The sequence below is a fragment of the Lynx canadensis genome, chromosome A2 (assembly GCF_007474595.2).
Source record: "Lynx canadensis isolate LIC74 chromosome A2, mLynCan4.pri.v2, whole genome shotgun sequence".
NCBI lineage: Eukaryota > Metazoa > Chordata > Mammalia > Carnivora > Felidae > Lynx > Lynx canadensis.
In genome coordinates, this window is record NC_044304.2 from 50,472,998 (window position 1) to 50,485,460 (window position 12,463).

The 12,463-nt window shown below is 46.9% G+C and overlaps 1 protein-coding gene across 1 annotated transcript in view; it reads right to left on the bottom strand.

Moving 5' to 3' along the window:
* The window catches only part of SRGAP3 (SLIT-ROBO Rho GTPase activating protein 3), a 259,104-nt gene that overhangs the window by 2,685 nt on the left and 243,956 nt on the right, over positions 1-12,463 (bottom strand). Inside the window, 3 exon segments of the mRNA XM_032592349.1 lie at positions 958-1,285; positions 3,366-3,515; positions 4,836-5,016. Of these exon segments, the coding sequence (XP_032448240.1) occupies positions 958-1,285; positions 3,366-3,515; positions 4,836-5,016 (659 nt within the window).

Consider the following 12,463-nt stretch of genomic DNA (forward strand, 5'->3'; position numbering starts at 1 on the left):
AACAGACTATGGTTGTCTGGTTAATGGCTAATAGTAGCTTTTATGCTTCCTCATGACATTTTATCCCTTGCCCAGAACACAAGCTACTTTAAGAAGAGGCTTTATGTGCCTTTATCCAAAAAGATTAGCTGTGGGGGGCCTTCTATATGAGGGGAGAAATGGCAATCCTCTCCCCACCTTTGCTATACCCCAGCCTGGCAGTGATATCACAGGCTTTCCACAGCCCATACTGTTTAAATGAAGCTCCCTATAGATTTCACTGCTATTCCTGCTCTACTCCAGCATGAACTGAAACATAAAACTTTAAAACACAAAATGTAATGATCACCCCTCTCTACCATCCATCCCCACCACCATTCTCCCCTGGCAGAATGTGAGCCAGAAAGACAGAAAGCTCAGAGAAAGATCAGCTGAGTAGTTTAGGCATGAGCCTTGCATTAGTCTGAGAAGTGATACGGCAATCTGCAGAGTGGGGCTGCAGAAAGGCCCTAGGGGAAGACAGACAGCAGGGGACAGGGCCTGGGTCCATTTTAGGTCACCACTGTACTCTCAGTGCCTAGCACAGTGATAACACAATAATGTTTCTCAATAAAGGAATTAATGAATGAACAGATGAATGAATGAATGAATGAACAGATGAATGAATAACTCAACTGTGCCATCTTGTGGAGACGCCTGTCATTACCACATCCCTCTCCTCTGGCCTGCCCCCAGGGCAGGAATCCCCCACTCCAGCCGTGGAGACTGGAGGTCTTCAGTTTTTACAGGATCCCTAGCTAGCTGTACCCATCCAGCTTCCAAGCCCATGGGGAGGCCAGCTTGCTATCTCTCTTGTGTTCTGGCTTAACCCTGAGCCTACTGCGAAGGGCAAAAGGGGCTCCCCAGTCCGCAGGCCCCCACCCGGCCGCCCCTCTAGGGTTCTCAGCTGGCCCAGCCTGCCTTCCCACTGGCCCTTACTTCTGCCAGGGCCTCAGCCTCCAGGGACTTGTGGTCCCCCAGGCTGCTGTGCCTGGTGGAGCCGCATGTCGACCTCATCGAGTGCCCTTCGGAGAGAGCCTTCTTGTCAGGGTAGTTGATGCTGCCGGCACTCCCAAATGTCGCCATCCTCCGCTTCTCGGGGCTCTCGATCCTCCCCCGGGTGAGGGGGATTTTGTGGGGGCTGCTGGGGCAGGCGGCAGCCCGGGGCGGCGTGTCTATGCTGGGGCCCAGGCCCCGGGGCGGGCTGTGTGTGTCGCCCCCGCTTCGGCGCCTGGGGATGGCCGCTCCATCAGATCGTAACCGCACTCTGCAAAGGAGCCAGGGGGCAGGGGCATGGGGCAGAGGTCAACCCTGGCAAGTCTCAGAACAGGCCAGCTAACCCCAGGCCACACACTACACACTAGTCTAGGGAGCAGGTATAGTAAAGCCTCATTCAGCCAGACTCAATTGTGCAATGAAAGCACTGGCTGAGCGTGTAACTTAGTGGCAAGGGGCAGGTTTAAAATGCACAAAATGAAGGAATCGGAAGCATTCTGCTTCCAAACTGCAGACGGTGGTGCTACTAATTACACAATGAATCTTGTCTACATGTGTAGCCAAGGCCAGGAGAATTTCAACCTGGGAACGCTTTGGTGATGGTTAGTTGGGCTCATGATATGTTCTTAAGTGGTTCAGACATTTCCATGATTCTGAAGGGCTTCTTAATTGGTCTGAAGCATTGAGGCTTGACTGTACCAAAAAGTCACTAGCTCCCTGCAAGCACAGGAGGGGTCCCTGGGAACTGAACACAGTCCGGTATTGTTATCCACCCCCAATCTCCCCAGCAAAGGGCTATTTCTATGAGGCTTTTCCAGATCTTGGAAAACTAGTCATTCAGGAGTAAAAATTGCATCGCTGGACATGCCTTCCACACATGTGGCCACCTTTCACTCTTTAGGGAGGCTCTGGTGGAGTGAAAAGAGGACTAGAGTGTCTATCAGGAGGGCTGGCTTTGTCATGGGTTTTCCTGTGTAGTCTTTCAGACCCATTTTATTAATCTGGTAAACAGGCACAATACTCCTTGCCCACCTTCCAAGGAGGCTTGGTGGATGTGGGAGCACTCTAAAGATAAGAGGCTCCACCCACAGGTGATTTGGCTACATCCTATGTAGGTCAACAAAGATTGGAAGGCATTGGTGAGGGGAGGGGAGGCTGGAAGTGATGAGGGGGTGGGGAGAAAGGCCAGAGTGTTGGAATGGTCTCTGACCAGAGGACCAAATTCAATGTGGTCAGCAGCACTTCATATCCCAGAGCCACCAGCCAAGCTAAGCACTGCCTGTGGGTACCCCAACAGGACCAAAGCATAGGTGTTTGAGAGGAGGAATACTGAGAAAGAAAGAACCAGAAGAAGGTAGGGAAGGGAGGGAGAGGGAGAGGGAGGCAGGAGAAGATATGGCCCTCCTAGAAGTCCAGGAACCATGGCTTTGTCTTCTATCTACCCCACTTCCACTTTCCCCCCAATTCCATTACCTAGCACAGTGCCTGAGACATTTGCTGAACTGAATAGAATATGCTTTAAAAGGAGGCAGAGACTTCTGCTGAAATAAATTCATAAACATATGTTCCTACTGCAACGATATCTCTGGCTCTATCTGCAAGTACCCATATGTGTGAGCTGATCCCACGACCTCTCCACCAAAAACACGAAGAATATGACATTCTGAGAATCTGATTAAGAAAGCAGTGAGAAACTGTCAGCTTCTCTTTTCTTCTTCTTGTTTAATTTTTTTGGAAACAACCACAATCTTCGGACTATCCCTGCATGTGGAAGGACATGCACAGCTCCTTGCCGGGCAGAAAGGTCATGTGACACAGCCCAGCCCACACACGGGGGAAGGAAGAAATTGGCAAATGTGCTCCCCACCAAATAAGTGGGTGGCCTCAAGTGTCAATTTCCCCCACCGCATGAGTGGGTTTGAGTTTTCTGTTTGTGTAGTGCACTTCAGGGAGTATGTGCGCTTTAAATTTTTAAATATAACAACTTAGGTCTTCAACAGAAAGTAGGGAGGAGGTGCAAGAACCAGAGAGAGGTAGGAAAAATACTTGCCAATTTAAAACTCTCTCTTTCTCGCATCATTACTATTTTACATAAAAAGCACTGATTTGCCAATACATGTCTCTTCTCCTCTTTCTCCAACCCCCAACTGCAAGCTGGACCATTTTACACCTGGCATTCTTGGGCCAGTTCCAGCCAGCACCACCGCTCCCCCCTCCCCCTGCCCAAGGTGTGCCTGATATCACATCTTGCAGGCAACAAGGGGCCTCCCTCCCTCCCCGCTGCCCCCTTGCCTCTCCCAAAACAGACACAGCATGGCACTATCAGGAAAGAATGAACCCGCGTTTCCTACCGGCCCATCACCCCCCCAAAGCCGTAATCCGAGATGTGCTCCGTGGGCGACTGGAGGTCGTTTTTGGAGGAGGCCTTGTCATCCAGCAGCGGCCCACTGCTGGCTTCACTGTCAGCCTTTTGGCTCAGGCTGTCGGAGAAGGCATCGTCCCTGGGGAGAAGGACACATGTGAATTGGAGTGCTTTGCTCCAGAGAACCCAGGATGTGTAGGGCACCTGTCTGAAGGGTGGATCCACACACACCTTGCGGTCAACTTGTGCCCATCCTCGGGATGAGCCATTTCCCACTGTGTACCTGAGCATCACACACACCCACCAGCACACTCCCAGTCACCTTCTCAGCACGGAGATGCCCCTCTGCCCCAGGCCCACCTTCTCCTCCCCCCTCCTCTGGGTTTTTCTCTCCCAGGCTGCTCCAGGCTGGGACAAGCTAAATGCTGGAGGGAGTGCTGGCCTAATGGGGGAGGAGCCCGCCAGCTAAGCACTGGGAGCTGCGTGTCCACAGGCTCCCTGAGAAGCAGTTTGGGGCTAAGCAAGGGAGGAGGAAAAGTGCCTCCATCCCTCAGCTCCCGACTCAGGGCTTTGGATGATTGTGGGGTGGCTTGAAGTTGCTGGGGAGCCCTGCTTGCCTCTTCCCACTGCCCTCTCCCTTCCAGAAGCCTGGGGACATCAGAGGGCTGCTGAGGGTCCTCCACTGGCATTTCTGTTGTTGTCTGCCTGGCCTTGGACTTTTCTCTGGTTTCACACCATTCCCTGTGCCATCAAAACTTATGCCTTTGTCCCCCCCTTCCCTTGAGGTCCAGCATGGTGGCTACTTTGTTGATACAGCAGTTCGACCTGAGCCTGACCAAAGCTCAGAGGGAGTGTGTGTTGTAGGAAGCTTCGATAGCCTTCAAAGAAGAGAAGGTATAGACTTTCTGGACATTCTAGTAGCTCTAGGTATTTGGGATACAGGTCTTTCTTTGTGTGTGTGTGTGTGTGTGTGCCTGATATTATTTTTTAAAAATAACAGTACCCCACTCGGTGGAAATGAGGGGATCACGGTTTCTGCCCATCCTCTGAGAAAGCCACTTGGGGGACAGAGAATGGTGGAGAGTGAGGGGGCAGTGGGCTGGCCGCTGAGTACAGGCATGGTTCGGGAGAGTGGAGGAATATGGCGAGATCCACTGGATGCTGAGAACCAGGGCAGGTGATGAATGCCCTGGAGGCTGGCAGGTGGGTCAGGATGGTGAGCCAAAGGCACCAAACACTGTCTCTGTGCACGCTGAAGGATGGGCAATTTGCTTATTTGTTAAGGGGATCACTATTTAAGGGGAAGGTAGATACAACCCATTCTTACAAAAGACCAGGTATACCACACCGGGAAGAGCAAACGGCTGGCATACAACCCAGTACTCCCCTTCCTGTGCCCATTCCAGACATTACTAATCAATCACGGCATTCTTCAGAGAAGGTCCTGACTCCCACTCACATGTCCTGTACGACTATGTACTGATGTGGGATGAGTCCATCCACGCCATTGTGACGACCCTCCCACCAGTCCTCCGAGGCACGGTGGTACAGGAGCAGAGAGGCCCCCTTCTTGAAGGACAGCTCACGCGGGGACCGCCCCACGTAGTCAAACTTGGCGATGGCCTCGATCTGCTCCACTTCTAGAAAGAAAGCAAGGGAAAGAGCATCTATGAGGTGAGCAGAAGGACACTGAGGAGCCTTGCTCAGATGGCCCTGGCTCCCGTAGGGCAGCAGAGACAGCAAGCCTGTGGAAACAATGTGGGCTGGGGCTCAGGACACTGGGCTCTAGCTCAGATCCATGCCCCAGGCTGTGGTCTCAGGCAGGCCATCTAACTTCTGACACACCATCTCCTCATTTTCCACTGCCTCTCTTGTTCTCCACTTTTTAACACTAATTAAAATAATATTATAAGAAATTTCTCTTGCTTCTACCTCTCAATGCAGGTTTCATTTCCATTTGTCTGTGAACCCTTTCTATCTCTGTCCACTTATAATACTTTTTGTGGTTATAACATTTTGGGTGTATGTGGACTCCCATCCTTGCAAAGATGCTGTATACAATTTTAAGGGTTCCCACAACTCTTCAAAGCTCATTGTTATGGACTGAACTGTGTCCCTCCCTCCCCTGCCAAATCCATAGGCAGAAGCCCTAACCCCAATGTGATGGATTTTGGAGTCAGGTGTTTAGGGAGGAATTGAGGTTAAGTTGAGTAATTAGGGTGGAGTCCTCATCTGGCAGGACTGGCGTCCCTCTAAGAAGAGGACAAGATACTAGAGTTCTCTCATTCTCTCTGTACACAGAGGAAAGGCCATAGTGAGGACACAGTGAGAAGGCAGCTGTCCACAAGCCAGGAGGAAAGGCTTCACCAGAAACCAACCCTGATGGCTCCCTGATTTTGGATTTCTAGCCTCCAGAGCTGTGGGGAAATAAATCTCTGTTGTTTAAGCCACCCAGTTCTGTTCTAGCAGCCTGAGCTGAGTAGCACATTCATCCACGGACTAAATTTTGGTGGAGGGAGAATTCTTACTGGGGCCACAGCTCAAGTTTATCTCGTCACACACACACATTTACCAATCAAGCCTTTATTCCTCACTGATTACTGACAAGCCATTGCTGACAGGGTTAAGCAATGAGGATATGGCTCCTGCCCCTGAGGCATTCCTAGTACCCAGCTCCATCATCTCTTCTCTGCGTGACCTCGGGCAGGTTACATAACCTCCGTACACTTCAGTTGCCTTTAGGAGGATTAAAATATAACGCATGAAAGTAGACCTACAGATGGCCAACAGATACACGGAAAGGTGCTCAACATCACTAATCATCAGGGAAATGCAAATCAAAACCAGACTGAGATATTACCTGACATCTGTCAGAATAGCTATTATAAAAACACAACAAAACAAAACCAAACCAAGGGGCACCTGGGTGGCTCAGTCGGTTGAGCATCAGACCCTTGATTTCGGCTCAGGTCATGATCTCACAGTCATGAGATTGAGCCCCATGTCGGGCTCTGCACTGAGCATGGAGCCTGCTTGGGATTCTCTCTCTCCTCTCTCTGTCCTTCTCCTGCTTGTGTGCATCTCTCTCTCTCTCTCAAAAACAAAACAAGGAAAAGGAAAAGAAAGAACAAGTGTTGGCAAGGATGTAGAGAAAAGGGAGCCCTGGTGCCCTGTTAGTGGAATGTAAACTGGTGCACCCACTGTGGAAAAAATAGTATGGAGCTTCCTCAAAAAATTAAAACTAGAAATACTGTATAATCCAGTAATTCCACTTCTGGATGTTTATACACAGGAAACAAAGTACTCACTTGAAAAGATAGATGGATAGATGGATTAAGAAAATATGGTATACAGATACAGTGGAATATTATTCAGCCATAAAAAGAAGGTAAATCTGCTATTTGAAACAAATGGATTGACCTTCAGGGCATTATGCGAAGTGAAGTAAGTCAGGCAAAGAAAGACAAATACCATATGATCTCGCTTATGTGTGGAATCTAACAGCAAAAACAAACCAAACTCACAGATACAGAGAACAGACTGGTGGCTGCCAGAGGCAGGGGGTAAGGAGTGGGCAAAATGGGTAAAGGTGATCAGAGGGAACAAGCTTTCAGTTATAAAATAAGTAAGTCCTGGGGATGTAATGTCGAGCATGATGACTACAGCTAATAATACTGTATGGCACTGAAAGTTGCTCGGAGAGTAGTAAATCTTAAAAGTTCTCATCACAAGAAAAGAAAATTTGTAACTATGTGTGGTGACTACATACATACATCCGAGTAGGGATGGATGTTAACTAGACTCACCGTGGTTATCACTTTGCAATACATGTATCAAATCATTATGTTGTGCACCTGAAACTAACCTAATGTTATATGTCAATTGTATCTCAATTAAAAAAGAAAGAAGTGTACTAGACTTCAATAGATTTTTAAAAACCATAAGGTATGAAAGTGCTCTGCTTAGTACAGACATACACTAGGTATTCAGTTGCTCTCATGATTATGATTATAATTTTTATAATTATAAAATTTTGCCCTATGGGGTAGGTCCAGATAAGAAATCTAAGCTGTGGGGAGTTTATGTGGTTTTCCTAATAGCCAATGAGGTTTGGGAAGAGACCTTTGGAAGAGAAAGGGAGCTATGCCTATGATTTACTTAATCTGTGTTACAGCTGTACCCTAAGAGATGCCCATACTTGGTAGGAAACTGGCTGTGTACTTTATACTTTAAAGCAAGCACAAAGATGTTTAACACTGTAAAAATAAGACCTATTTATTTATGTATATATTTACATATACAAACATAATAAGTGCATTACATTCTAATAGGACAAAAAAGTAATGAAGTGACCCCCCGCCCCCGCTCTCTCTAGCCTGCAGATACATGCTGACTCTCTATTGCTGAATTTTTACGGATTTCCCCCTCTGTCCTTCCAGCCACCCACTTGCTCATTAAGGACTCAAGTCCAGAACACCTGGCTTTGCTGCTTTGTAGCTGCGTGCCCTTGAAGAACTTGTTTCTCCTTTCCAAGCTCCAGTTCCCTCATCTGTAAAATGGGAATGATAATAATAGTACACAGCTTATAGGGCTGTTATGAGGATTAAATGAGTTACTATATATAAAGTGCTTGTTGGGGCGCCTGGGTGGCGCAGTCGGTTAAGCGTCCGACTTCAGCCAGGTCACGATCTCGCCGTCCGCGAGTTCGAGCCCCGCGTCGGGCTCTGGGCTGATGGCTCAGAGCCTGGAGCCTGTTTCGATTCTGTGTCTCCCTCTCTCTCTGCCCCTCCCCTGTTCATGCTCTGTCTCTCTCTGTCCCGAAAATAAATAAACGTTGAAAAAAATAAAATAAAATAAATAAAGTGCTTGCAACAGTGCTTGGCACATAGTTAGCTCTATATGAGAGTTGTTACCAGAGCTAAAGCACTTCTAAGGGCTAAGGGCAGCATGAAAAGTCAAAGAACAGAAGGAGGAACCTCCTTTGTTCCTCTCCCCCGTTAATCCCCACCACACATGCATGCACATCAGGGCTCCCCTCTATAAGTAGTTGGCTCAAGAAGACTGTGCCAGTGCTCCTGTGAGATGCAGTGGCCGTTGGATGCATCTGGTCCTCAGTGCCTGGGATAGCCTTCTACAGGGACTGGGCCTCAGGAAGTCAGGCCAGCTTTCTGCAGCTGGCTTCCTGACAAATGTCTTTAAATGCTATTCTGACACAGTTGATGCAAGATGACAGCATAGCTAAATGGGCCACATTAACTCGGATCTTGACTCAGAGTTAGCTTCTCAGTAAAATGGGAGATCTCTGTTCTCTCGGCTGCATCTTCGGATCTCACACCAGCCATGGGCTAGCACTGCCTGGTAACCTGTCTGCCTGCCTATCCACAGAGACAAAAAAGGCCAGAGGGTTTGCAAGATCAGGAGCTGAATGAACCCAGAGGACTGTGTGCTCTCGGGTTCCACCCCAGCGGCTTCCTTTGAGCCCAGTTCCCCACACTGATAAAGCAGAAGAGGTTTGCTCATACCAGGAGGAGCGTGGAGGGGCTGCCTGGGTTTCTGGTTCCTGCCTTCCTCATCTCCAGAGCCTCCAGCAGTCACTGGGGGAGGTCTGGAGGTGGGAGTGGGGGGTGGGGGGAAGGAGGAAGGGAAAATATAAGGAGAAGAAAAGAAGAAAAGAGGAGGAGCAGAGCTGAGCCATAAGCTGAGAGAAGGCACGTGTGTTTGCAGATGCCATTATGTAAGTGTGTGTGGTAGAAAAAGTAATAATAGCCACCATTTATTAGGAAGTCTCTTATTTGGGTTTATCAGACCTGAAATAGAATATGTGACTCTCCCCCCGTCACTCTCCCACACACCCCTCCCCAAACTTACTTAATTCCCTCGTCTTCTCCATCTCAGGAAATAGAACGGGCTGCCAGCTTGCTTGGGACAAAGCCTTGCTCTTAAGCATCACACACCCAATCCATAAGCAACTCCTTTGAAGTGTACCCTGAATCGGACCCGTCTCACCATCTCCACTGCCCCTGCCCTGGTCCAGACCACTACTGTCCCTCTGCCTGGCCTCCCCACTTTCATTCTTGCTTGGTAGACACAGCAGCCAGAGGGATCTTTTAAAATCCTAATCAGATCATGAAACTCTCTCATTCAAATCCCTCTAAAGGCTTCCCACTGTGCTTAGAGCCAAACCCAAGTCTTCTCAGGGCTGCTGAGGCCCCTCCGTGCTCTGAGCCTGGAGCCCTCTGCAGCTTAATTTCCTACCTCTGTCTCCTCACCCGGTCTGCACGGCCTCACCAGCCTTCTGTACTCTGATGTAAGCCAACACTGTATTCTGATGTTTTTCAAACACAAAGTTGAAAGAATTTTACAGTGAACATGCATATGCCTGCCACCTAAGTCCTACATTAACAGCTTACTGTATTAGCTTTATCACCTATCTATCCATCCTTTTATCTATCCATCCATCCATCCATCTGCCCATCTTATTTTTTTAATCAACTTTAAATTTTTTTTTTCAATGTTTATTTATTTTTGGGACAGAGAGAGACAGAGCATGAACGGGTGAGGGGCAGAGAGAGAGGGAGACACAGAATCGGAAACAGGCTCCAGGCTCTGAGCCATCAGCCCAGAGCCTGACGCGGGGCTCGAACTCCCAGGACTGTGAGATCGTGACCTGGCTGAAGTCGGACGCTTAACCGACTGCGCCACCCAGGCGCCCCTTAATCAACTTTAAAGTTGCAGACATCAGTACATTTTACCTCTAAACACCACAGCATAAGCATTCATAGAGGCTTCTTGATGCTTTTAAAACATGCCAAACCTTTTCTGCCACTAGGCCTTGCACTGGTTATTATTGCCTCTCCTTGCAATAACCTTCTCTCAGACATTTGCATTCTTTCACATTCCACAAATATTTATTGACCATTGTGTGCCATTTCCTAATTTCATTCAGGTCTGTACTCAAATTTCATTGCCTTAGCAAGGCCCTTCCTGACCACTCTCAACTACCAAAGTACCAAATGTCAAACCGCTAACAGTTTCCCTTGCTTTCTTCTTCTTCATAGCACTTAGCACAATCTGAACTTGTGTGTGTGTGTGTGTGTGTGTGTGTGTGTGCGTGCACGTGCACACACGTATGTGCACATGTTATTTTCAAACCTGTTTGTTGTAGATCCTTCCTATGAGAATGCGAACTCCATTAGGACAGGGATTTTTATTTTATAACCTGCAATTTTCCCACTTGTAGAACAGTTCCCTGGGATGAGTTGACACTTGATATTACTTTGCATGAACAAAGTAAGCTTTTAGCATGTGTTAAGTGTTTTACTTACATTATCACATTTACTCCCCACAAGAATATTTGCAGTACTATCCTCATTTTACAGATGGGGAAACTGAGGCTGAGTTGAAATGATGTGTGACAGGTGGATCAGAAAACTTAACACTGCTAAGATGGCAATACTCCCCAACTGGTCTACACACTGAATCCCGATTAGAATCCCAGCTGATTTCTCTATAGAAATTGACAAGCTGACTCTAAAATTCATATGGAATTGCAAAGAACCCATAATAGCCACAAAAAAAAATCTTGAAGAAGAAGAAGAAAATTAGAGGATTCACACTTTCCGATCTCAAAACATACTACAAAGTAACAGTAATCAAGACAGTGTGATGCTGGCACAAGGATAGACATATATAGTTCAGTGGACTAGAACTAGAGGTCCAGGAGGAAAGCCCTGCATCTATCGTCAACTGATTTTTGTATAAGGGAGCCAAGATCATTCAATGAGGGAAAGAATAATCTTTAAAACAAATGGTGGTGGGACGAATGGATAGCGACACACAAAGAAGGAGTGGAGTTGGACCACTACCTCATGCCATATACAAAAATTAACTCAAAATGGATTATCTAAACGTAAGACCTAAAACCTAAAACTCTTGAAAGAAAACATAGGGTACATCTTCATGATTTTGGATTTGCTGAGGATTCTCAGATGTAACACCAAAACATGAGCAACCAGAAGAAAAACAAAAACAAAAACAGATGAATTAGACTTCATCAAAATCAGAAAACTTTTGTGCTTCAGAGGACACCATCAAGAAAGTGAAAAGGCCCATGTTTCAAACAGAACATGTTTGAAAATCATATAGCTGATAAGGAACTTTTATCTAGAATATATAAAGAGTGCTTACAACTCAATAATAAAAAACCAAATAACCAAATTTTAAAATGGGCAGAGGATCTGAAGACACATTTCTCCAAGGAAGATATATAACTGACAAGCACATGAGGAGAGGCTCAGCCTCAGTAGTCATGAGAGAATTCAAATTAAAACCTCGATGAGATACCATTTCACACCCACTAGGATGGCGAGAATTGACAAGTCAGAGAATAATAAGTGTTGACAAAGATCACACACTGCTGGTGGTGATATAAAATGGAATAGTCATTTTGGAAAGCACTCTGGCAAGTTCCTTAAATGACTAAATGTAGAGCTATCCAGTTCCACTCCTAGGTGTATACCCAAGAAAAATAAAAACGTATGTTTGCACAAAAGTTGTACACAAATGTTAATGACAGCATTATTCATAACAGCCAAAAAGTGGAAACAACCCAAATGTCCGTCAACTGACAAAAAGAGAAACAAAATGTGGTCTACCCATATAATGGGACATTATTCAGCCACAAAAAGGAATAAATTCCAGACACCTGCAACAATAGAATGACCCTGGAAAACACTGTGCTCAATGAAACACTGTGGCCCAGACACAAGGGCCACATATGGCATGATTCCACCGATACGAAATGTCCAGAAGAGACAAATCCATAGAGACAGAAAGTAGATTAGTGGTTGCTTTTGGCAGGGAAGGTAAGAAATGATGGCTAGGGGGCTTGGGGTTTCTTTCTGTGGTGATAAAAACTGACTGTGGTCATTGTTGCATGTATCTGTGACTACATTTAGTGCCGCTGAATGGTATACTTTAAAGGGACGAATTGTATGGTATGTGAATTATATCTCAATAAATGGTTAAAATAAAAGAGGAAGGGAGGGTCCTCTTTAGGTTCTGGGTCTAAGCCACGTGGTACGGGCC